Source organism: Dermacentor variabilis, chromosome 11, assembly GCF_050947875.1.
Source record: "Dermacentor variabilis isolate Ectoservices chromosome 11, ASM5094787v1, whole genome shotgun sequence".
Classification (NCBI taxonomy): Eukaryota; Metazoa; Arthropoda; class Arachnida; order Ixodida; family Ixodidae; genus Dermacentor; species Dermacentor variabilis.
Genome location: NC_134578.1, coordinates 6,351,533 through 6,377,338, shown reverse-complemented (window position 1 = coordinate 6,377,338; position 25,806 = coordinate 6,351,533). Strand labels below are relative to the sequence as shown.

General features: G+C 46.2%; 1 protein-coding gene across 1 annotated transcript in view; it reads left to right on the top strand.

The window, feature by feature from the left end:
- Window positions 1-432: 432 nt before the first annotated feature.
- The window catches only part of ple (tyrosine hydroxylase ple), a 43,193-nt gene continuing 17,819 nt past the window's right edge, over window positions 433-25,806 (top strand). Inside the window, exons 1-7 of the mRNA XM_075676077.1 lie at window positions 433-505; window positions 16,201-16,314; window positions 19,962-20,063; window positions 21,245-21,431; window positions 22,282-22,370; window positions 23,111-23,178; window positions 24,280-24,330. Of these exons, the coding sequence (XP_075532192.1) occupies window positions 440-505; window positions 16,201-16,314; window positions 19,962-20,063; window positions 21,245-21,431; window positions 22,282-22,370; window positions 23,111-23,178; window positions 24,280-24,330 (677 nt within the window). The 5' untranslated portion in view covers window positions 433-439. The remainder of the gene's footprint in view (window positions 506-16,200; window positions 16,315-19,961; window positions 20,064-21,244; window positions 21,432-22,281; window positions 22,371-23,110; window positions 23,179-24,279; window positions 24,331-25,806) is intronic.

The window sequence follows — 25,806 nt, the reverse complement described above, 5'->3', positions numbered from 1 at the left end:
AAAAAAAAAAAAGTACCGCCACGAACACAAGAAACAACAAGGCTTCACGTTTAGGTCGCGTTGTCTTAGCGAACATTTATGTACGTAGGAAACTTGAATCCTTCAGTTCTCTCTAGTTTTGGCGACTTGACAACACCGCTCTGACATATTACAAAACCGTGACACGTATGTATCGGGAATTTTTGCACGGCTAACGTTGCACAGCGTGCACAGAAGAGCGCACCGCACCGACACGTGATGAGGTCGCTTCGGGCGTGTCGCCTCGGAAGAGAAACTGTCCCCTGCGTCGGACAGTCGGGAAACGCGGTGATGCGCGGGCCCCCGTGATTGGCTGCGCGGCGCGCGCGACGTAACGATCGCCGTCCGGCGTGACCCGCCCTCGGCCCCATAAAAGAGACCCCCCCGCGACGACCACCACCACCACCACCTGTTGCGCGCGATGGCTGTGCCGACGTTCGCCTCCGCTGGCCGGGCCCGGTTCGCCATCAAGAGCTACAGCGTAGAGGTACCGTTCCTCCCGACTTCTTACCAAGCGCCCGTTCGTTTGCGTCCGTAAACTTCAACAAACAAAAAAGATAACACGTGCGACGAGGTTGGGCTTGTTGGTTAGCCGTACTGGATTGGGATATAGTCTAGCTTAACACCGGGACGTCACGGACGCATGAAGGAATAGACCACTTGCATTTACCCAATTTCAACATGACTGAGTAAAAAGACCATATAGCCACCCGCGAAATGCTCCGTCTTTATTTTTTTTTCTTGCGCAAATGTTGTCCCGGTGTTGCGCGACACTTAATCCTAATTCAATAAGACGTTTCGTTCTTAATCAGATCCCCTTCGGTCTCGATGTAGGTATATGTGTACGCGAATTATTTTTGCCATTTCTATCCGATGGTGGCAAGTGAAATATCACGTACGTAATGCGCTGCTGGTAAATTGAGCACTCTCTTTAGACAGTGTGGCTTCATTTCATTTAAGTGTTTCGCAAAGTACTGCTACTACTACCATGTTTGATACAATGCTTGAAGTGCCTCCTTCCGTCAGTAATTATGAAAAAAAATTTTTTTCCCTTCCTCGTAACGCCTGCGGCTAATAATTAACGTGTGCGTGTGCTTTCAGCCGGTGATTCAATTCTGTTTGCGAGAGATAAAAGTGGGTCTGACTGTAGATTAAATATAGACTTATGACTTCGTAATTGTGAAGGCTGAATAGAAACTGCTCGAAGGACCATCCTGCCACCTTGAATTTTTTTCAGGGGAGTGTCAGAGTCTGGAGCGCCTTCGAACAAATTTATGCAACTTTGGTGCTTTCATTCACAGTCCATCATAATACGTGACTCAAAAGATATAAATACGTATATAAATTCAGTATAACTTTATATTGGTAGATGAAACGGCGTTTCGTAACCAGGATGGTAGAAAGACATTCTTTGACTTCTAAACCTCAATCGCTGACCGTTTGTAGTTGTCAACGTAAGTGGTGGTCAAAGATAAATTTAAGCTACTTCACTGATCTATTTAAGCATTTGGACATTTCTCCAGTTTTCGCTCCACTGGAGAAGAAGGCAAAGGAGTTTTAGTTTGACAGCCGAAATGTAGCTTATTGCGTCTTGTAGATACATTTCTTGTATGAAAATCAATCAGCCTGTCCGCACAAGCATTAATCAATCTATTATTGTTTTCGGCAAACCAGTTACATGGACGACGCAGTATCAGCGCTGGCGACAACACGTGCTGCTGTGTTTTACGTGCTGCTATGTTCTTGTTGAAAGGAAAAAAGAAAGACGCAGGTAATATGAACGTTCACATCGTACTGCTGGCGAGGCCTTTACGGCATCAGCTAAGTAGAACGTATTCGTAGGTTACAGTAATAAGTACGTACACTGGTTGACATGAGCTGTCTGGCATTCTGTAAACTGTAATGCATACATCGACAGGCAAAAACTTAAACGAGCAATGTTCCGCAGCCTCCTGTTCGTATTAGCGCACGAACTGGTAACCAGGATACCCAAAGGCTTCCGATATCGCAGATTCTAGTCCATGTGAAAATAATCGTTCACGTTTCAACGACTTCAATATTTAATAGTGAACTAGAGGATATAATATTTTGTACTCGCAGATCGCTATTTTGTCCCCGTTATTATATGCATGTGAAATTCATATTAGCAGGAAAAATGTACCAGAACATCGCCAGATGCCCGCGGAAGAATGGTGTGTGTCTTTAAAAAAAAAAGAACACGTGATTTGTTAGACGTAATATTCTTAGACGAAGAAGCACATATGTAACGTGCACTGTTGTTCACAATTATTAACTAAACTGTTCTAAAAATAAATTCGGCGCATGGTCAATTACGAATGCGGCCGTACCGTTCTTTTTTTTTTTTGCAGTGTTATACAGACTCGTTGCGCCTCGGGAGTACAATCTACGTGGTCATTCGTAAACGTTTTCAGTAGGCTTTCCTTAGGTGTGCTGTTTGAAGTAGCCTTTGCCCCAATACCCCAGCATTTCATTTAATGAAGGTGGGCTGCGAGAGCACGTAACGGAATATTGTATTCAAGAATGCGCGTAACATTCAGTGGCACTCAGAAGCGTAAACACGTAGGCAAGAAAGCGGTCACAGCTTAAAATCTGCATCTAAGGTTACTTCTGCTAGCGCGGGGGTATCTAAACGTCGAATGGGGGAGGGGGGAATATAAGCTGCCGGCGCACTAGCGAATGAAAGATGGCGGCCTGCTAGATCAGGTGATTAAAATGTGGATCAAAATGTGGTTTCGTATTCCCTTCTATCACGCGTTATGATCGACTGTCGATAAATGTAAGACATTTACATAATTTTGTGCCAAACTGCTACACACTTCACTGAAAGTAAGTAAAGATGGTAGAATGGGGGGGGGGGACTCTTTGTGCATTTTATAATGACTCATCATAATTGCAGAATAATTGAATATCTGTTTATTGAACAATCAGTCATGCTACGTTTTTCCATAAAATACATTTATTAAACCGCTCGAATTACATGCACACTTTATTGGCTGCAAGCATTACTAGAAACAGAAACAAATTATTTCACAATTTCTACCGAGCTGCCCCACTCGGAAATAAAATGGAGGTACTTTAGGTAAGCAGAATGTTCAGGTGACGATAAGCCTAATGCTCGTGGTGCATCCCTTGCCGCCGGTATTGCACAGAAATTGCTGAAGTCGCGTACACAAATGTGTATGCCGTGACTGAAGGGGGTCTAACAAGATTTAGAGTGGGACGCTTGCGAGAAGTAAGAATTCTTAGAATGTGAAGGGGCAGCAGATGCAAAATATGGCGTAGTTTTTTCTCGTAATACTATCTAAACAAATGTGTAATGTCGGCATTCTTCCAGTTCTCTGGGACCCTTCAAGTCGATAGACAGTTCGTAGGGACGGCCGCCAGTTTTTCAAGCATTATGTCTCCTCCATCTTTTCCAAAACGGGCTCGTCGAACTGAGAACTTTGTAAAACCGGGCTTAAGGTGTAGTTATAGTAGTGCAAAATAATAGTGCATGTAGTCAAAGTGAAACAAACTCGGGAAAAAATAGTGCTAGTAGGACCATTTATCACTTTGTTTCATTTGTCGACACGGCTCTTGTCTGTTGCGAGTTTTGTGATGTGGTATGGAACGGCAGCTTTTTCGCTGGGCTGTTTTAATCTTCAATTCTCTCTACATATTTTCAGCTTCTATGGGCTTGGTATATTTTTTATTTAGTACGCATGCATGTTGAGAGATTTAACTGGTTTAAAATAACAAAATTCACCAACGATTACGATACTCCATAATGCGAAATTTGAGCGCAGCTGTATACGTGTTTTCACTTCGATAGACTGGCTGGCGCGGACAATCTGTCTCGTGCGGAAGGTTGCAAACGGAGCAAAGTGTGGCGCGACTGCCTCTTTAACCGGAAGATCGCGAAAGGCAGCGCGTGAGTGACGCGTGGGCGCAATTCACAGCAGCCGCCGCAGACAGACCTCCGCTCATGCAGCGCTTTGTTTCCATATATGGTATCGGTGGCGACATCGGTGAACAGAAGACGCGCTACTCTGGCGCCATCTCGTAGCCATCGTCCCCGCAGCGCCCGTCTTACGCTGCACTACGCTCTTCTTACGCTTTCGTCATACCCTCGTCCTCCGATTTCCTCCTCGTGCTCTCTTCGCTATCGTCGTCTTTCACTCCCCCCCCCCCCCTGCGCTCCGCGTTCGCTCTTTCATCCTTCGCTGTGCTCGTTCGCTCGGTTACGAGAGGGACGCCGAAACTCGCCGCAGGAACGGGCTCCTAAGAGCTGCGCTCTAATATTTGAATGGGCGCTTGACCACGCTATGAAACCTTGAAACAGTAGAAACCTTTTGCAAAACAAACGCTGAGAAATGGATGTCTGCGAGAGTGATAGCAACGACAATAAAATGATAAACAGCTGCCGCTTCTGCGATATCCTACGTCTTACTTCTCACTATGCAAATAATTTAGGGAAGCTCAGCGATATCGCCTTATAGGTATTCGGATGATGTGTAGTTAGTGCGACATTAGCATAAAAATCAATACCTTGTCAATACTACTCAAAATATATCTGAACTTGATTGTAACGCGGACGTTGTATCATCACCAAGGTCGCCCGATAAGCTACTGCTCGATACTTTTAAGTAGCTGGTCTGCTAATTTGCGGAAACGCTTCAAGCACAATGCCCCTTTTAGTTCGGTATATCTGCTCGGAAGTGTTGCATTATTTAATTGCTATGGCTTGCGACGGAACAGAAGTATTTTCACAGTGTGACTTTTCTCGTAGTTATAGTCGTTGGTGAGGTAGGTGATGCGGTGAGAAATTAACATACGTTTGTTCAAGCTAAATGCGTTAAATCTAAGTCTTTCTATTGCTAGCTCATTCACACTGGCGATTCGCAAAGGTCGTGCGCCCAAGTCGCTCGCAAACGCTCTGAAAGCTACCGCTTTGGGTCAATCGCTTGCTGCTTGGTTCAGTAGGGCTACCGCAGCCTTTACCGCAAACCTATACCAAATCAATCAGTGGTGCAGGAGTAGTAATACACTGACGGTTTATATGACGCTGCAGGATTGTTGCGCGAGAAGGCGTGAACAGCTCCAGTCGCAAGACATTCCGGTGCAGTGACGGCAGTTCGCGCTCGCCAGTACGAACTTCAATCACCCTGAGTCGCTCCTTGGTCGTCAGAAGCGTTCGGTTGTGCGGCCCCTGTCAGTCGCTGGTGTGAGTGCACTCTAAGGATTGAGGGATGATCGAAAACGTGTGTGGGGTCAAGCACCTTTTTTTTTATAAAGCATGGTCGCGCACAACAGTGAGAAAACGTCAGCGGACTCTAAAAACTAACATTATGTCAGTTTATACTCGTGACTTCAAAAACTCAGTTTGCACTAATTTGACAGAACTTTTTTTTACTACCGTAGAAAAAGGAAGGCAGGACATATGACTGATTGAATGGCGCGTGTGCAGGAAGCCTAGAGCGCAGTCGTTGTTGTTGCATGGCACAATTACCGCAGCAATTACAAGCACTACAAGTAGTCGTCGTCCTATTTTATGTCTGCTGTAGGAGACAAAGGCCTCTTCCAGCGACCTCCAAGCTGTGCCTTTTGAAGTAGCCAGCTCGTTTACCTAGGCCTACAAATTTAACAAAATCAGAGCGCCTCATATTATGCCGTCCTTCATTACGTTTTTCTTTACGCGGCGCACATTCTGTTACACTCTCATAGAAAAGCTTGGCCGATAATATAGTTGAGGGCCAGAGGAAGAAATCGAGTTGGGAAGGTAGTATCCAACGCATGCATAACCGAAGGCTACAATTCAATTCGATTCTATTCAACACTGACGCGCATAATGTTAGAGGCAAAGGCAAAAACTAAAGAAAAGAGAGAGAAAAAAAGAAACGTGTTCATCAGCTCAGTGAGGTCAGCTCCCGCCATTTAAGCGGCTATTTTGTCAATTACGCTTCCGCTGTTTCGACCAATGCGTGTATTTTTCATTTGAAATCGTGCTGCATCGAAGAGCACAACCACAACACGAAGAGTGGTGACAACAACACGGGTACACAAGGGCAAAACGAATTTTTCGGTGCGTTCTTCGTGTTTCCACTGAAGCTTTTGGCAACGAATCGAAGGTTGTCACGAAGTGCCAACATTTCAAAATGTTGCAGGCAGCATTTGGTTCTTCTGACTCATTAATTCGCAAACATAATGGTGTAAAATATGGTTACATCTTCTTTGAAGACCATTTTTGAGCTCCAAAGACAGGTTATACGCATTAGGCGGCTGGTTCCAAATTTACAGCACACATGCCTAACCTCAGCGTGATGCGACGCACGGACATCTGTAAAATATCAGAGTGAGAACCACATTTACCTTCGGTACAGAGTCGACAAGTCGTGCGATTGGCATTGCTGCCAGTAACATTTCCGAGAAGAATTTTTTCCTTTCTTTATTATCGATGTTGGATGTTTTCTCCAGAAAATTACGATTCCCTTAGGAATTATGTGACAAGAGAGTGTTGAGAAATAACACGAACCAACTAGCACCATTTAGTACATTGTTGACATTAACAAATAAATTACGGGGTTTTACGTGCCAGAACCACGATCCGATTGAAGCACGCCGTAGCGGGGTACTCCGGAATAATTTCGACCACCTGGGTTCCTTTAACGTGCGCCTAAATCCAAGTACATGGGCGCTTTGGTATTTTCGCCCCCATTTAAGTACGGCCGCCGTGGCCGGGATTTGATGCCACGACCTCGTGCTTACGGTCCAACACGATAGCCACTAAGCAACCACAGCAGGTCCGTTTTGACATAATGCATGTACTCTGGTTGCATTCGCATGCACGTATTCTTTCCTCGCGGTCACTGTTTTAACATAGCCGCTGGTGAAGTAGGTGTTGCAGCGAAAAATTCGCATGCGCTTGTTCAGGGTAAGCGATCGTAGCCGGTCGTTCTTTACGCCGGCAACGCGACACTCCTTGCTTTCTTATTTCTTGAATGTTAAATATGGGAAGTTAGGGCAAAGCAACAGCGATTTGTTCGCACGGTTGTTTCTATCTCTGGCTTCACGTTCCGGCTCAGAGGGCCAGTAGTGCCAGGACAATGCAGCGAGGAGATAATGAAGCTTGGAAAGGAGCAGCGGGTACAAGGAAGACCAAATAAAGGCCAAATAAAGTTTCGCTTAAGAATAAATGAAAGATATGTAGTTATCGGTGCTATGGAATGACGGATTTCTCTAGTCCATTTCCTCTTTGCATCTTTTCCAGGCTTCGCGTTTTATTTTTTCGGCCTCTTAAAACTTCACGAACCGCTTTCACCACTGTCCTTGCGCGCAGAGCCACATTGGCAATCCTGCCCGCCACCATGCAGACGCCGGCTTCGACGGAAAGGATTAGGCAAGCAGGCCACGGTCGCGCCACCGTTCCGCAGCCGCCTGTTGCGCGGGTCATTCCCGAGCGCTGCTGGCGATGATGGAGCAGCAGCAGAAAATGGCACTTTCCTGCCGTATTCGCCGCGGCGATGACGTCCGGCCCTAAAAGCTACGCGCACATAGATACAAACATACGCACTAGTTGGAGTTGCAGTGGGCGAGGTAGGAAGCAAAAGAAGATTCGGACAAGAAAGAAAGAAAGAGCGGGGACCAGGATCGGAGGGTGTGCAACCGAGCGTAACCGGAAGGAGCGGCTCGCTTCCGAGTAAGATGGACGGCACCGGAGGCCAGCTGCTGTCGCAGGCAGCGGCCATTTCCACCCCCCTGACTCCGCCGACGCACTCGGTCGATCTCGGCCGAGGCAAGGCCGGCCGTGGTCGCCGGCCAGTTCGTGGGACGTGGCCGCGAGTGCGTCCTTTCCGTCGACGTGTTGGCAACTCCTTCGCGCGGAAGTATTTTGCTTGCGTCATATTTCACTGTGGAGATGCTTCAGTGCTCCCCGATCGAGAGTAAGTTTCTCCTGTTCGCGCTCAATTAATGTGGACCTATTTCGTAGGAGGGAAGGCAGAGGGAGAGACAAAGAAGTGGAGACGCTAGTGGTACTGCAACCCTCGAAAATTGGGTCAGATATGGAGCGACCAGACATTTCCACATGAAGGAGCTGTTATTGTTATTCAGGGAACGTGTAAGTTCAAATATAGTAAGACCCGGAAGATGGGAGGCTCACTGCATTGCATGCCGAGCCAGTCAACTGTACCTTGGTGCGCAAACAACCCTAAATGTTGCATCCTACTTTCTATCCGCTTATAACCGCGCTCGCCGCTTTGCTTGGTGTTAGGCAGCTAAGACAAGCCGCAGAAAAGCATTGCATCTGTTGGACTATCACTCTTTCGCTGGACGGTTGAAGCGCGACGGAGTATTTAATACTTGCGTAAAGATTGCTTCAAAATGTACGCATGTTGCACTGTCCAGTTTCACAAACGCTTTCTCTAATATTATTGCGTGATTAATCGTTCACCCTTTCCACAATGTATTGACTGAATCGGCTCTTGAAATAAATAAATAAATAGATAAATAAATAAATAAATAAATAAATAAATAAATAAATAACAATGTTGCTGACAAAGATGTGCAATTATGTGGAGGCAACGTCTATATAAATTTCGTTAGTGGGAACACTGGCGTGGCGCCATATTTGACGCCAAGAGGCAGCTGATATCCTGGCAGGGCGGGGAACTAAGGTCGCCTCGCGTAGCAGCTGAAACAATGTCATTTATGAGAACTTGTACGAGTTTCAAAAGCTAATGCAATGCCTATAAAGAAAGCCAGAGAATGAGAATAGGTTGACCGTCAGCTAAACTTGATTACATTCTCGAGGGTGAAAGCTTTAATGCAAACCTCACGGAATAGAAATTTTGCAAATTCGAAGCGCCGTATCTAGCCGGATACTTGAGTGCGGCTGCGAACATTGTTGTTGCTACTGTGCCGTTTTAAGCACTTCGAGCGTGTTCAACTTCCTGTAAAGCGTGCTTTGCCTCAGCTGAACGGCACGCGCGGAGAAGAAAACTTAATGAAGATGGTGTGTGAAAACATTTTCCCGGTATAATTATACCGCCACCGAGCTTCTTAAGAAGCACAATAGCAACTTAATCCGGTGTGTTTACTATCAGATATTTGTTATTACCGCATATATTAAACAAAACATTTCGTAATTATAACGGTGGCATGATCAAATGCTAAAGAAATTGATGTATGGCAGGACCAAACTTGCACAGTGTACAGTTCTTTTTAATGACCACATTTGGTCCTCACTTCGGTGAAAACTGACTACATAGCATTCTGAATAAACCAATGAATGACGTTGGAGCTCTAATAGATACATAAACGGCGCGGAACAAGGACAAGGACGGAGTAAAGGCTCATATGAAACACACACATGCACACGTGTGCCAGGGCAGGGAACCAACAAGCCCAGAGTAAATATTTCCTCAATCCTTAAGAGTTTTGAGGAGTTTCATTGGGCCACAACGGCCCGAATACGAGAATATACTTGGAAATCCATGACGTCACAATGGCGTACCGGCGCTAGTGCTTCGTCGCGAAATTCAATGAATTGAAGTTTTGGTCTTCGGTTTCTGTTCCAGTAATCAATCTCTCACAACAAAATGAACAGAAGTAGTATCTTTAACCAGTGTCAGTATAAAGCGGTTTAGTGTTTCTCCTGAGTGACCTTCTGACTGAAGAAACGACAAGTCGAATATATTGCGTCCGCACTCTTTTAATGCACATTTCTAATGTAAAATTTGTGTTTTCGCTTATACCCACGTGCAATCTCTTTCTTTTTTTATTTGTTGTCCCCGACGGTGATACGCGTGTTAGAGGCTTATCCTAACGCCGACGGTGGGTGCCTCCGGCTTTTTTCCTATCCACGCCGCGCGTGAATTTTTGCAAGTAGGCTGCGACGAGCGCAGTGTGCTGACCCACGGTGGCAGGAAGGCGTGAAATCTGGTCCAGGAGGACGATGAAGGAAATGGAAAAGCGCGCTTTTCTCAGCAGCGCGGGCCTCACAATTGAGCCCCCCTTCCGACACCGAGAACAAAGGCGTCCCGCCCACCCGCAGAGACGAGCCCCCTTTGTGCTCGCTTCCGGAGACTCGAATTAGGCGCTGCTCCGATGAACCCGCCGCCTTTCCCGAAAAGAGCGGCAGCAGCTCAACGGCTTTGCCTCTGCCCAAGGTCGCCACTTGTTGGCACTGGCTTCGGGGTATTGCCACTTCCACAGACATTTCTGAACATCTTTTTGCTTCTTTTGTACTGTGTTTACCTCCTTCACCTGCGCACAGAGGAGCTTCGCTATACACATGTTCCTATGGGTGGGCAGCGTAACCCGGACGAAAGACGAGAGGAAGAACACAACACGAGCGCAGACTAACAACTGGTTTATTTTTTGCAAACGAAGGACTATAATATGCAGAAAATGTAAACACGTGTAAAGTGACGTTTACAAGGGTGTTAGCCTATCTTGCCATTCAAAAAATCTGTTTCTTTATCCTGAAGAGTGATAGAAGCCTGGCTGGCGCATGCGCCCGAGTTTACATGCATGAAGTAGGCATCCACAATCTCGCGGTTGATTTGATTCATATTTTTATATAATATTTCCGTTTGTTCAACCATAGGTTTGCATAAGCAAACTCTACAATGCGCGTCCAGATTAGAAGTTGTTTCATTCCTGAACGCACCTTGGTGCTCCCTAAGGCGGATGTTAAGGCAGCATCCCGTCTGCCCAAAGTACATTTTGCCGCACGAAAGTGGAATGACGTAGACCACTCCCACCGAGCATGCCACAAGCTGCCCAGAGTGTTTGACGCGGCACATAGCCTTTGGACGCCTCTTCAGCTCTATTGACAAGATTGCAAATCTTGTTTAAAGAGTTCTTTGCTGAAAAGACTACTTGAACACCATATTTCATGGCTGTCTTTTTTAACCCATGCCCCATCTGATGTACATAAGAGATGACTGCGTACTTTTTAACTTTTTCGATCTGTGTCTGGGGTGCTTCAACTTTCTTTTTTTTCACTAGCCCTTCACATATTGACACGATAATAGATTTTGGAAAACCGGCCTTCTCTAGACGATTGAGTTGTTGCGAAAAGCTCAGATTGGCGAGGTGGTGGCATGACTTTCTAAGTGCGGAACCTAAACACGTCATAGCAATTCCTCTTTTCACTAGTTTTGAGTGTGCCGAGGCGTAGTTTAGAATTGATTTGCTTGTCCTGGGGTTATATTGCCAACAAATATGTTGCGCTGTTAACCTTAACTGCAAATCCAAAAATGAATTTTGTTATTGCTCGGCAGTTCATGAGCAAATCTGAGACCCATCCCTTCTTTATCAAAGGCTGCGAAAATAACTCCAATATATTTGGGACTGGTTTGAGAGCGGATAGCTACCAAGTAGTCGTCAACAAACCTGAAGCACTTGATCAATGCCCCTGCCAAGACGCTCTCGAGCGCCCGGTCAACAGTGCCGAGGAAGATCTCGCTAAGAATTGGTGCGACCTGAGAGCCAATGCAGACCCCCTGCTTCTGAATCAAAATGTCATTATCCCAGATAATGAACGTGGAATTTAAATAAAAAAACCAAGAGTTCAAGAAAAGACTGAACCGGGACGCCACTCCCATTCATAAACCCGTCGTTTTCCATAATGCAATCTTTGATTGTCTTGATCAGCTGATTTCTAGGAAGGGAATGACATAAATATGTGACGTCGATGCTGAACGCGGTGCATGCTGGATACAACCCTTCTTGTAAAAACCTAGCGACTTCTTCCGAGTTTTTTACATTGAATGGGTCTTCTACCTGGAGCCCTGTTAAGTTCTTCTGAAGATAACCAGAAACTACGTGTTGCCATATATTTCTCTCAGACACAATTGTGCGTAAAGATTGCTCAGGTTTATGCGTTTCTAATGTAAAGAAAACCTCAAGGTTCAACCCCTGACTCTCGTTCACTGTACCAGATAGACGCTCAAGGTTCAATTCCAGCAACAATTTCTTTGCTTGATCTTTGACTTTCTTAGGTTGAACGTGTACCTTTTTGAAGTTTTTTGTTAAAGCGGCTGAGGCTTTCTCAGAAAACTGCCCTTTCGTTAGCAGGGCTAAGTACCCTTCTTTATCAGGTTCCGCACTTAGAAAGTCATGCCACCACCTCGCCAATCTGAGCTTTTCGCAACAACTCAATCGTCTAGAGAAGGCCGGTTTTCCAAAATCTATTATCGTGTCAATATGTGAAGGGCTAGTGAAAAAAAAAGAAAGGGGAAGCACCCCAGACACAGATCGAAAAAGTTAAAAAGTACGCAGTCATCTCTTATGTACATCAGATGGGGCATGGGCTAAAAAAGACAGCCATGAAATATGGTGTTCAAGTAGTCTTTTCAGCAAAGAACGCGTTAAAAAAGATTTGCAATCTTTTCAATAGACCTGAACAGGCGTCCAAAGGCTATGTGCCGCGTCAAACACTCGGGACAGCTTGTGGCATGCTCGGTTGGAGTGGTCTACGTCATTCCACTTTCGTGCGGCAAAATGTACTTTGGGCAGACGGGATGCTGCCTTAACATCCGCCTTAGGGAGCACCAAGGTGCGTTCAGGAATGAAACAACTTCTAATCTGGACGCGCATTGTAGAGTTTGCTTATGCAAACCTATGTTTGAACAAACGGAAATATTATATAAAAATATGAATCAAATCAACCGCGAGATTGTGGATGCCTACTTCATGCATGTAAACTCGGGCGCATGCGCCAACCAGGCTTCTATCACTCTTCAGGATAAAGAAACAGATTTTTTGAATGGCAAGATAGGCTAACACCCTTGTAAACGTCACTTTACACGTGTTTACATTTTCTGCATATTATAGTCCTTCGTTTGCAAAAAATAAACCAGTTGTTAGTCTGCGCTCGTGTTGTGTTCTTCCTCTCGTCTTTCGTCCGGGTTACGCTGCCCACCCATAGGAACATGTTAAATCACCAACTCGCCCAGCTTGCCGTGTTAATTCGCTGTGCACCATGTGTTTCATACCCGCCACAGTGGCTTAGGGGCTATGGCGTTCTGTTGGTCGCGTGTTTGACTCCCGGCCACGGTAGCCGCATTTCGATGGGGGCGAAGTAAAAAAAAATATCGTGCAATTAGATTTAGGTGCACGCTACAGAATTCTTGATGGTCAAAATGAACCTCGGAGTTCTACAATACGGCAATCGTCACAGCCCCAGCGTTTCTTTGGGACCTTAAACCCCAAGAATCAATCAATCAATCAATCAATCAATCAATCAATCAATCAATCAATCAATCAATCAATCAATCAATCAATCAATCAATCAATCAATCAATCAATCAATCAATCAATCAATCAATCAATCAATCAATCGCGTGTTTTAGAGACGACGAAGAAACATTAAAAAAAGTGTTGAGCAAATATGAAAGGTGACGCTTTCGGTAGCACCGCTGATTTTCGGTCGCGGCGGTCGCATTCGGTTGAGAGCGGAACACAAAAGCTCTCGCGTACGGCCTCTGTCAGAATTGACCCAAACAAGCTCCTTATTCTTGCTTCTGCAGAGGGTTCTGGGGGTAGTGAGCTACCTTAATGCGACTTCCTTCAAATGCATTGGATGTATGCGCCTTTTAGCCAGCTTGTTCTAATTTTAAGCCGCTAAATAGGTCTCTTCATCGTGTGGGTCATGTCTGACGGCGGATGTATACTTAGATTTAGATGATGCCAGGGTGTCATTTTGAGACCTTGAGGATATATTGTTTTGTAACTTTCTTACTTGCGAAGTCTCACTTTTTTACATGCGGGACGAGCGTGTTAGAGTTTGTACAACTTCGGATCCTTTAAAAAACTGGAAGAAATTAGTATAGATTATAGAGGAGACGCGGGTAGCTGATACAGTTAACTTTTAGCCGGTGGCCTACTAGAGTTACGGAATTGGTGCCAAGGGAAAGAGAAGTGTTCTCGAGGACACAAGATGATGGGCTGGTGTATATGAGATTAGGAAATTTGCCGCCATAGCAAGGAATCAACTGACGCTACACAGGGGTGGTTGGAGATGCTGAAAGGGGCCTCTGCCCTGCGGGTGTCACCAAATTGGCCAATGACTCTTGTACGTGAGTGTTGGAACCGGTGTGTTTATATTTTTACCAGAAATAACTATAACTGGTGCATATGAACCTTCCAGCTTTCTCTTCCATAAAGTGATATGTCAATAAAAATGTTTATAGTCTATATTTTCCTAATTTTACTTCCAAACTTTGTGGCTTTTCCTTGAGATACGGAAATCAAAAATATAGAGCGGTAGAAAATGTGTTCGTGTTATATGTTATCGTGCAAGTAGGAAATTGAAGGTAAGCGCAGTAATACAGAGTTAGGAGGGCGCGCGTGGAACGCGAAAAGCATACTGGAAGTTTCTCCACTGGTGCACATCAGCCACGTTTTTACATATGCCACAGGGGGCGCCACCACTGTCGTAATCGAAAGCGCTAACAGGGCGGAATATTGCTTTCGCTCTTGAAGGTTATGATTTCTTACTATTCATACACCAGTTCTCTTGTGCATGGGAAAGTACCTAAATTGAAACGTGAAGGCGGCGACGCGCTCTGCATAACAAGATAAAAGAGCGTAACAAAAATTATTAAAATCTACAACGCGACATGGTCATCGCAAAAGCAGTTGGGCTTTGTTAAAAATTTTAAGACCACTTGATTCATTTTAGGCAGCACGCAAGCTTATCCACTTCACCATCCTGTTCCAGTTGATTCTTCGCATGAATTTTTGACGGCTGAGAACACGCGGTAGCCTCTTTTTCAGCGCCAGACAGTCCAACGGAAGTCTGTCCGCAAGAGCGAGGCATATTCCGCGGTGGCGTCGTGAAATCAGCGTGCGTTCTTGTGTTCGTGTGTATGTGTATGATGACAGTAGGGTGGTGGTAAGCATAGAGTTCTCGACAAAAATTACTAGAGGGCGCTCTGGCGCTAGTAGCTCTAGGCCCTATACTATGCAGTCCACGGGATATGCAAATAAGACGGTTCAGTCAGCGTGTTAGTTATGGGTAGGGCTACATGAATTTGACTAAACCTCGACCTTCTGGCTTCAAAGGGCTTCGTGCGGCTTTGCACACTAATCAATTTTTAACAAAGCATTGAGATATAAATGTAGTCGTTTGCTATGATTATGCATGTGCGCAGAAACATGTTGCCTTCGTGCGTTTAGAAAAACATGATTTCTAGGAAATTACAGAAAAACAAAGCTTAACAAATACCGACGCATGAACGCCTGCAGGCGCAAGCGCGAAGATTAGACAAATTCATGTTGATTACCATCGTTCCCATACTCGCTTCAGACGATGAGATGGACTGCAAAGCGGACAACGGCCGTCTTGATTCTCGCATAGGAGATCACGGTCAAGCGTGCACAAACAAGGACGAAGTGAGGAGTAGACAACACAAGCGCTTGTGTTGTCGACTCCTAATTTTGTCCTTGCTTGTGCGCACTTGACAGTGATCTGCTATGCGTAACAAACTGGCCCAAACGTCGGGGCTCTTAGTCTTAAGTCTCGTTCCAATTCTGTCGAAGCCAGGACGTTATCTGGAATTTGTGGAATTCCGCCATATTGTCACATTGTGTAATGACAGCATGCTGAGCCAAGCAGGGAGGTCGTATCAGCCCTCTGGACTAATCGGAGCTGACAAGATGGCTAATACGGCAACATGGCGTAATTTGGCAATGTCCATAATAGCACCTCCGGGAAAGGCAGGCAGCTTAGTGAAAACCATGCGGGCTACTTTTGTGCTCAAATAAGATGGCAGCTGAGCAGAATGCTTTGAAACTCGGCGTAAAGACTGTCTGCGCACAGGAAAACGTAGTATTGCTTTATTATGTGCTTAATGTAAGCTTCGTTGTCTTTTTCATAGCATTGCACACGCGAAGTGTTGAAGTAGAGCAATAATAGGTGCTTTTCGTGGTTTTTCTTCTTGTCGACAAGGGGTGGCGTCAACTGGCAGAGACGTCTTCCAAATTCTTTGGGTTCGAAGGTGTCATCTGAGCAGTCAGTAGACTGTCTTCAATGCCAACGCACCCACGTTGTCTGTACGATCGCAGCGCCAGAATTTCCCCTAGTAATTTCCGTAGCAAACTCCTTGGTGGTGAGATTGTGATGTCGCTGTGCGTGTGCTTCGTGCTCGTTGAGTCCTTGCTGTGTCGTCGCAGCATGGCTACCCATCGCGGCGTCGTTCGCTGCTGGACGACGCCAAGTTCGAGACGCAGAAGCGCCGAGAGGCCCAGAAGTTGCGGTCCCAGGACGAAGAAGCCCTGCTGGAGGACGTGAGTACGCACTCCGCGAGGGTCCGCGCTCGCTGCCCTCTGTACGTGCTTCCCAGCAGGACAGGAAAATGGCTAGCCGGAAGAAGGGGCGGAGCAGACGGAGCTGGCTACACAAACACAAAGCCTTGCTGGTGGCTTAGTCATGCCGTGTGGCTCATTCTTTAACAGGACGTTTCAATAGTATTCAAATCAACATAATTTAAACGTACTATCAACTTCATTGCAGAAAAAAGTACTCGATGTGATCCGGTAAGTGGACCTTACTAAGAAGTCCCGACGGCGCTGCCACTTTCCTTAGAAAGAGGTCGCTCGCTAAGGACTGACAACAGTTTTCACAACCTTTATTGATAAAATGTTATTTCCGTGATGCCTTCGTGTCAAAACTGAACTGTAATTATTCATTACATACCATGTTTAGTGCTCCGCTTAACTGTTTACTGGTCTAACTGCACATAAATAACATTTCAGAACGCCTGTACCGCCGGAAGTATGACGTGAGAACGCTCTGTCGCCGGTTCTTAAGCGTGGAACAGTTCCAAGTGCACGTTTCGAAATCTGAATTGGGTAACGCTTACAGATGAAATCGAAACGCAAAACGCATTCGAGTTGTTTCCGATTTGTTCGGTTTTGAACTTATTCCGCTACCATATAATTTGCGCTTTTTTCTATTTCTTTTGCAAAACGGAAATACAGACACACGGGACAAACATTTCGTAATCTACTCGTCACGGGCAGTGGACAGCAGCCAATAACGCGGAACCCGTGTCGTCTCGTTGCTGGCTTACGAGCGTTTCGATGGGGTTCGAGACGGGGACGGCAAGCGCAGGTACTTTGAGCCAAGTTCAATCAAGATGGCTGTGAAAGAAAATAAACTGACGACTTATTTACAGCGTCCAGGGCACCATGGAATCATTTCCAATATGGTATGGCCTCTGAGACAGCAGCCATCTCGAAGATCGCAACAATAAAGGAAGACAAAGAAAATACTGAGGAAAGGCCTAGTAATATTATAGTAACTACTCTCAATAATCATCTTATAATGTATACAATAAATAAATCGTGAACTCGAACTTTAGAAGATTAGTGAACAGAAGCCGTCAGAGAAAATTTATTTTGTCAGTATGATACCGAGAAATAACGCATAAAATTCCATTCGAAATTATGAACTTATGAAGTTGTTGGAATACCGGTAAATATATGAAAGTTTGATGACCACCCAAATTTAAATTTATTTCAATGTGCGGGCAACGTAGCACTTTATGAGAAAGCGGCGCTTAGTACCTAAGGCGATGCTTTAGTCAGGTAAATACAAGCTTTACATGGTGGCAGACCTCTCGAAAACGAGCCCTTGTAAAGAGGGCGTTCTGTTTTACCTTGGTGCGGGAGACTACACGAAGGAAACACTTTGCAAAATAGTTATTTTCATTAGTGCTGCATTTAGTACTGTCATAATTAGTGCAGAAGCAACCACTGCAGCTACAAGTGCAACAACTACAATTATCACTACGACTGGCTATAATAATTCTTCTGATAATATAATCTAGTCTATTATACATTGTTCAACCATTTGCTGGGCCAATATACGAATTTATTCTGCGTGAATCCATGTTTCATTACCATGTCTGCAAAATATCGTGTTACGTTCTGTGCGGTCGTTCTTCTAGACGACGGACAGCTTGGGAATGCGGAGCCAACGGCGATTCGCTAGTGAGTGCTGTTACGTCGCTGCGCGAATATGTGACTGCGATGTCGTGCCACTGTGTGGTGACGTGCGTGGCAGAATCGTAAATAATAATTTGGTTGCTGCATTGTTTCGTACCCGCGCTTTTGTAACACGTGCCCCGCTATGATGTACAGCTTTGCCGCGGCCCGCTTCCTTTGTTATTGCGGACACAAAGCTGCCACCAAGAAATTCCAGTGGTCACGAACGCCTTGCGCTTGCACTCAAACCCTTCACGGAATGCCGATTTACGAGAGACGTGGACGGCAATAGCGACGTTGGTGGCGCCATCTTGTGACCCAAGAGTTTAACAAGAGGACACAGAGCTGTTATTGCACTCACAAACCATATTCTAGGAACTGCTGCTTTAACCGCTCATAGCCTTAATTATCTTGCCAGAAGAAAAATATTCGAATTGCAATGAGAAAGCCGTGAATGCTAGATAAGAACGCCCAGAATTACTCTCACACCACTTGCTACCCCGGGTGAGATTTGTAGACTTGTTTAAAGAAAACTGAAACGGGCATCTAGCACAAAACAATGGCTTTCTAGTGTTCGCACATGTTTTTGCACTAAAGAAACATGCACATGACAGGTGAACCGTCTGGCATCTTATGTCAGTCTATAACACGGTCCGTATTGCAGAGATAGCGACTTCATTTTGTGCAGCTGAATGGATGCAGCTTCATGAATTTCCTGGAGTGTCCCCTCACGTTGGAAGCACCTTGGGGAACGTGTTGTTTTCTGAGTCAGAGATGGGTACACACTGACCTTTGTTTGCTGGATAACCCCACATAACATCAAAAGCACAATTTCTTTCGCTTAATCTCCCTGTTCGAATTTATGAGCTCAGATTCGGTACTTGGCGAAATCGAGACAAGAGACTAGAAGAGGTAAAGGGACGGCAGTGATATGATCATTAACATTTACTTAAAGATTTTTTTTTGTGTGTGACAAGAACATTCATGCAGCACAAAAACGCGTTTGACGCGTAGTGGTTGGGCAAAACATCACAAGACGTCGCTGCCAGCATTGCTGCAGCCGTCCATGTCTAGGGTAGCCCGGCATTCTGTAAACGGTATACGTAACACGCTTATGGGCAAGATAAAACTCTCTATTGACCTTATCGTAACGGCGCACGGCCTCATCAGGCTGTCAGAAAAGAATAATCCCGTACTACAGTGGCGGAGTCAATGCACTTAAGTGCCTTAAAAGGCTTTAAGTTTTGACGACACTCGCTCGGTGCCAGACACGAAATTTCTCTGGCATGAATCAATTCAATACCTACCCAAAGAGTTCCAGAAGCTTATTCGCCTCAAACAGTGCTGGTCTTTAACGTGTAGCCTACGGACATCGTAGCCATCAGCGGAAGTCAAACACAACTTTAAGGCAAAACTCGAGCTGTGTTTCATTTTTTGTTCACCCTTATATCGCGAGAACTATTTCACGCCCACGAACGCAGTTTCTGTGCTCACTTAAATGCAAAGAAATATGAATCGATGAGATTACACATTATATCCCTGAAATATTTTACGCAGTCATTTATAACGCAATATACTAGTTTTGCATACCGGCCGGCCCAAATTCTATTGGACTTTCAGCAACCACTGCCGTCTTCATGTCATCTGATGACGCCAAGTCTGCACGCATGGCACCACTGACGCAATTTGTCGCTCCAGGGATCCTAAGTTACGGTGTCAGAAGTTCTATCCGCACGGCGCACAGGCGTCAAGCCAAACGTGAGCGTGCATTCGACATACGGTGCCTCAGTCTGTGAATGGCAGGAAGCGCGCTCATTGTGAACCTTGCCTTTTTGAAAGGTCCTAAGCCTTTCGCGTAAGTACCGCGACTCGAAGTGCACCGCGACGATGTGCGCCACAGTGGCTCACGAGCCCCGTCCCACGCTGGGCGGAGTGCGCACGCGCAGATCCTCTCCGTGGGAGGAGTGGCCGAGGATGCGACCATAAGCGTGGTGTTCGGCCTCAAGAAGGGCGTCCAGGACTTGGCAACCATCCTCAAGGAGGTCGAGGTACGTTATTACGCGCCACTACATGTTCCCTTTCAGGGACAATTCACTTCAGTTCACTGCCATTGTTACTTAGCGTATAGTTTCACCACGGCATCAGTGAGATGTCGCAAAATCTGTGAAGTTGGTTTTGATGAGATACTTTATTGTACCACATTTATTAATAATTTTCTGCTGCATCAGCATGGTTACGATAAGTTTTACAAACTGTACGCGCCTGCACACGTCAACTTCCCATTTTGCGCACGTAAGGCGAAATGCCCTGTTAGAGTGTCATCACTGTGGAAACTTTTTCTCTATGCTTACGCGACGTACTATTTCACCCTACGTGAGCCACGAACTTCAAAGTGAGTTTAACCTGTAAGGATTGGCATTAAACAGTTTCTTGCGACTGCCGTTATTCATAAAATCGGGAACATTGATCATTTATTTACACATTTATTCCTCACTCATTTGAATATCTCCCTTTCGAAATCATCTTTTTCAAAATCGTGCCTTTCAAAATATCGCTGGACAACGTCCTGCTGTCGTTTCTTCGTTACTGCCTTATACGAGAGAAAGATCGTGGCTCTGATACGAGATGAAGATAAACATCGTTTCTTACTACACAGCCATCCTTACTCATGAGTTGACTGGAGTCATGCATGCCACACGGCTTCTGACAAAGAAGTATTCTCAGTAATATGTGTTGGTAGGGGGTGCTGTTCGGGTCACCTTCTTTTTTTTCCCAATTACCCATTACAACGTGCCTACTCAGCAAGTCGTAATGCCAAGATGTGCAGGCAGCTATGACTGTAAGGAACGTCCTCCTTGCTGAAGCGCTGGGGTTCAAAAGTGATGAGAGCGTTAACTGGTCAGCGGTCCAGATAGGCTAGGAGACGTTTAGAGTATTGGTGAAAAAGAAAAGCAGGGAAGAGATCAATATAGATTGGGTCATTACAGGCTTATGTAACTGTCGAATACAGAGAGGTTTTAATGAGAAGCGAGAAGATCAAGCAGATATAGGCAATATGCTAGACTGCATAAGATATGCAACAAAACCCTATTAGCTCGAGCAGCCTAGGTGACTGTTGCCTCCCCTGTTTCAAAGGGGATATAAATCCCTGTCATGGTTTTGTCTTTTGCGCTCTCGTCCCACACGTGGGAACGTGGAGTGCCGCATCATCGAGGTGGCGCTCGCACAGGCCTGCGGCGGACGCGTGTCGCACCTCGAGACCCGCACGGGCCGCACGGCCGACGCACCGCTCGAGGCGTTCGCATCGCTCCGCGGCATGGTGCGGGACGGCCTGCTGCGGCTGGGGAAGAACCTGGCCCTCGGGGGCCTCGGAGACATGCGCGTCGTTAAGGACGTGGGGTCCGCGCTCGCTGGAGGTAGGTCGCTCGGTTCACGCCGTTGTGCGGTCCCAGTTATCTTGAAGTAAAAACCAAGCGTTGGTTCGGCAGTATAACAGCGCAATGCAAACGGGGCGTCTCTTCCTCCTGCGTACTGTTTATTTTATGCGTTGGGCGATTTTGATCCCTACTGTCCTTCTTGCAGGTGCTGCACGAAGTGGCAGGACGGTGTATTCGCGATTTAAATGCGCAGTATTTACCTAAGTTATTGCCACAATAAACTCGCATCAGGTGCCAAAAAGACAGCGACGAGGCTAGCCATATTGATCGGCGAACAATCGGATGCTTACAGTTGCTTCCGGCTGCGGGAGAGGCTGCCACACTTTCTTTAGACTAGACTTCATGCAGGAATACTTATCAGTGTGGATTCAATTAAGTCATTTCGGTGCGCGAAAATATTATGCATAAGTAAGTGCGATAGTGCGATAATAAGTGCGATAGTAAGTGCGATAGTAAAGGGTAATTGCTCATTGTTCTGCGGCCTGACACACTAACCAACGACAATTTCAGACTAGTTGCAGGTTAGTCCAGCATTTGTATTCTCCCGAAGAAGAGGATGTTTCGCTCACTCTTTGCTACGCAGTGTCTGCTGCTGTCGACAACTTGTTCACCCTAAAAGCCACGCAATTAGCGCGTGAGTCCACGCAATGGTCTATGCTCTCGTTCAATCACTCACTAATCAGTTAATTCTCCGGTTTAGTTATCCGCCAGTTCCCTCACTTGCCCAGCTGCCCAAAGTTCGCTGTCTAGCCCACTCAGTCGCTCGCCCTATTTCACTGAACCCTCAGTCAAAGGCGCCTGGCTAATAGTGACTTCGCATGTGACGCAGACATCTGGTTCCCGTTGCACATCACCGACCTGGACTTCTGCACACACGTGCTAACCAAGTTTGAGCCGGACCTGGACAGTGATCACCCGGTGAGCCCCGGTCACCCGGTCGTTGCTCGCTATAACAGCATTAAAGTCAACACACAGATGCTTATGGTATCACAGTTTGTTGTGCGAGATGATTTCGCACGCGCACAGTTAAAGAAAGTACCCTTAAACTCCTCAGCAGAGTCGTATTACTGACCTTTGCAACAACATATGCTCATGCTCATTAGAAAGGGGAAAAAAAAACAGAAGGCACCGTTTTTGAGCGTCACTGACGCGTTGGTAGAGTGCTACACCTGTGCTACCAGAACTATACTATTAAAACCTGATTAACTTGTCAGCTGACGTTCCTGTATACGTAATTTAGCATCGGGTTTTTGGGAGAAGTGTACTGTGCTCAACGACTAAAATGCGAACAGCGGAGCGTGTGCATTTTGCGCGTCCTAACGAAAAGCTGAGGTGTGATATGTTCCACGAGCAACGCGCTCCGTTGCTCGCATTTCAATCGTTTAGCATAGCGCAGCAGCGTGCACCCAATAACTCAGATGCCGCGTGAGACGACGTTCACGTTTCTGTTCATGTAAACTTGGGGCCTCATGACTTGTGCAAAACTAAGCATACCATAGCATTCTTCTATGCGCTCGAATCATGTTGGGCAGGTGTGTGTTACATCCACTTGGAAATATTGGCAACGGACTATGTCGCCTGCAAAAGAACTGTCACCGTTCGCGGAGCATATCCGAGACCCAGAGGTGGTTGAACCTGTAACGCGCGCTCTTTCGCAGGGTTTCTCGGACCCGACGTACCGGCAGCGCCGCAAGGAGATCGCCCAGATTGCCTTCGACTACAAGCAGTAAGTGCTGCACAATGTACATCGTGAAAACCCAAAGATCGAGTTGTTAAGGCTGAGAAATGGAAAACACGCTGTGGGGAAAAGAGTGCACATCCGTAAAGTGATCGAGATAAGATAGTGATAATTTCAATGTGAGGTCCTATTCTTGGTAATCCTATAGCTTGTCATATTCTTGGCGTGTTAGTCTTATGCTAGTGTTAAACACGGTGGAGTGACGTGGTGGTAATGTGGCAATGTGCTGCTGCTCGTGACCACCGCCACATCACTTTACCATGTCGGCGTCACTATCGAATTAATACTTCAAGCATGACAAAACCATGATAAAGACGACTTAAAAAAATAGCTTCCCTTGTAGATAGGGTGGCCAGGCTGTATGAGGCACTCTACCGTGGCTCAGCCTATTGGCCAGAATTAGCAGCTTGACTATATGAAGTTGACAAGGCTTCATAGGCAAAATTAAAATCGTAACTGACATCTATATTCTAGTGCTACTGGAAACTAGGTTAACGCACGCGAAAGCTCCCCCACACAAGTGCGCGCAGGTTCTTTATAGAGCATGTTTAGCTCAAGGTACCTTTAAAATAATTAGTCGGTTAGAAAATTTTATAAGCCTATCTTGTGTTTGTTGAAGGACAAACGACCCCCCCCCTCCTCCCCTCCAGCGCGCTTTCCCATTACCCCTCGTCAAATTCGTGAAGGCGGAAGCAAGCAATTTTGGTTCCACTGTGTGGCCAGTTCCTGTTGTGCAAGCGAGTGCCTTTTTGTCGCTCAGTAAGCCTTTCTGACGAGGATGCACATGGATCAGTTCCATAGGCACATGGCCCTGGACAGTTTCTGGCGCCGCTCGCTAACTTGGACGTGAATTTAAACCGAAGATTTTGAGCACAGGAACCCGATGATGAAAATCACCAGATCAACAGGTGTTAATAAAGCAGTAATATTTAACAGCAAGCTTTACCGATCAATCATCCATGCTTAGTCGCAAGAGATGGCAGGATTTCAGGGCGCAGTATCACGACTGTGATACGCATGGCCCACTGCCGTGTACCGGGGTCTGTTTTACCTCATACAGTGTGCACCGGCTTCCGTTGCCCACTGCAGGGGACAGCCCATACCGAGGGTCGAGTACACGCCGGAGGAAGTGCGCACCTGGTGAGTGAACGAGCATATCAGCGTTCTACAGCGACGCTCTTAGTGCAACTATAAGCGTTCGAAGAAATTGTATTCGGGTTATCATGGTGTCCAGGAAGAACTAGGTCACTGACCGAGTTTATATTTAGAGAACGTGAAGCGAATAATACGGGTGATGATGTGCAGGCACCTTTAGAAGCGCGTGGATTAATTTGGCGCGAAAAGAATTTAGCCTGCTCGCACAACGGGTCAAATAATAAGACTTTCATCCACGAAGCCAAGGGATCAAGATTTTAGAAGAAGCGGGGATTTAACCCAGACATGAACCGGCGTCCAAAGTTAGCTTTTTGACCCGGGAAACCAGAACTCGCATCATGGTTGACCCCGTTCCGCGAAACATCCACCCAGTGCATAACGAGGGTAGGGGATTCGCGAGAGCCAAGTCCATCCTTAAAGAGATAAATCAGCAGAAACTAGGTGCCCTCTTAGTCGATGCTGCCAGATATGACAGTGGGGATAAGTTCGCTGTCTCGGTGGTAGAGGCGGCAGGCAACCTGGTCAATGCAGCCTCTGTTTATACGAAGTTTGCCCATGTTGCGGATGAAGCGGCGATCGCTCTGGCTTTTCACAGCTCAAAAGTTGCCGCTATCGTCTTCTCAGACTCGCGCACGGCGGTTAGCTCCTTCTCGTCCGCTCTCGTATCTGAACAGGCGAACAGTATTTTGATTAAAGCACTTCAAAGGACTAGGGAGAGCAGCGAGGGAGGATACCACATCTCGTGGTTCCCAGCCCATCTAGATAGCTCAATTAACCCACTTGGATGTAATCCCAACGAGCAGGCCCACTGGAGAGCGCGCAGTTTCACGTACCGCACTGTCGCGTGTAGCCAGGCTTGTAAGGAGGTCAACATCCACAAAGATCCATTATGTACTTTCCACGAAATCGTTTCCCTTTATCGACTGGGCAGGAGGACATTTTTACCCCCTCACCCTAAATTGAACAAACCTTAGGCTAGCACACTCAGACTTCTGCAAACCCGTTCGTATCCCACTCCTCGGTCTCTTAACAGGATAGATCCTGCCCACTCACAGTCGTGCCCCAAATGTGGTCATGACTCATGCTCTTTTGAACACATGCTCTGGCTGTGCCCAGCCCTTAACGCCTCTCCACCCACCACGAAAGAACAATTGCAGGAATCTCTCAAGAGCAGCAATCTACACATTCAGCTCCAGGCTGTCCAGAGGGCCCACGACATTGCGGCGGAACTTCATCTCCCGGTTCCATTGTAGGCGGCGCCACCGACTTGATCTTCGGGAGCCTTCGGTTTTAGCTCCCCCAGATCTCAGTCCATCAGGACTCAAATAAAGTTCTTGTCATGTCATGTCATGCTGCTTTGGAAGAACTATAACCGCCGCCGGCATCAAAGTTTGTGAAAATGAGGGGAATATCATGGCCGATGAGCGCGCAAAGTTAATTCTGTTTGGACGAAATAAAGCC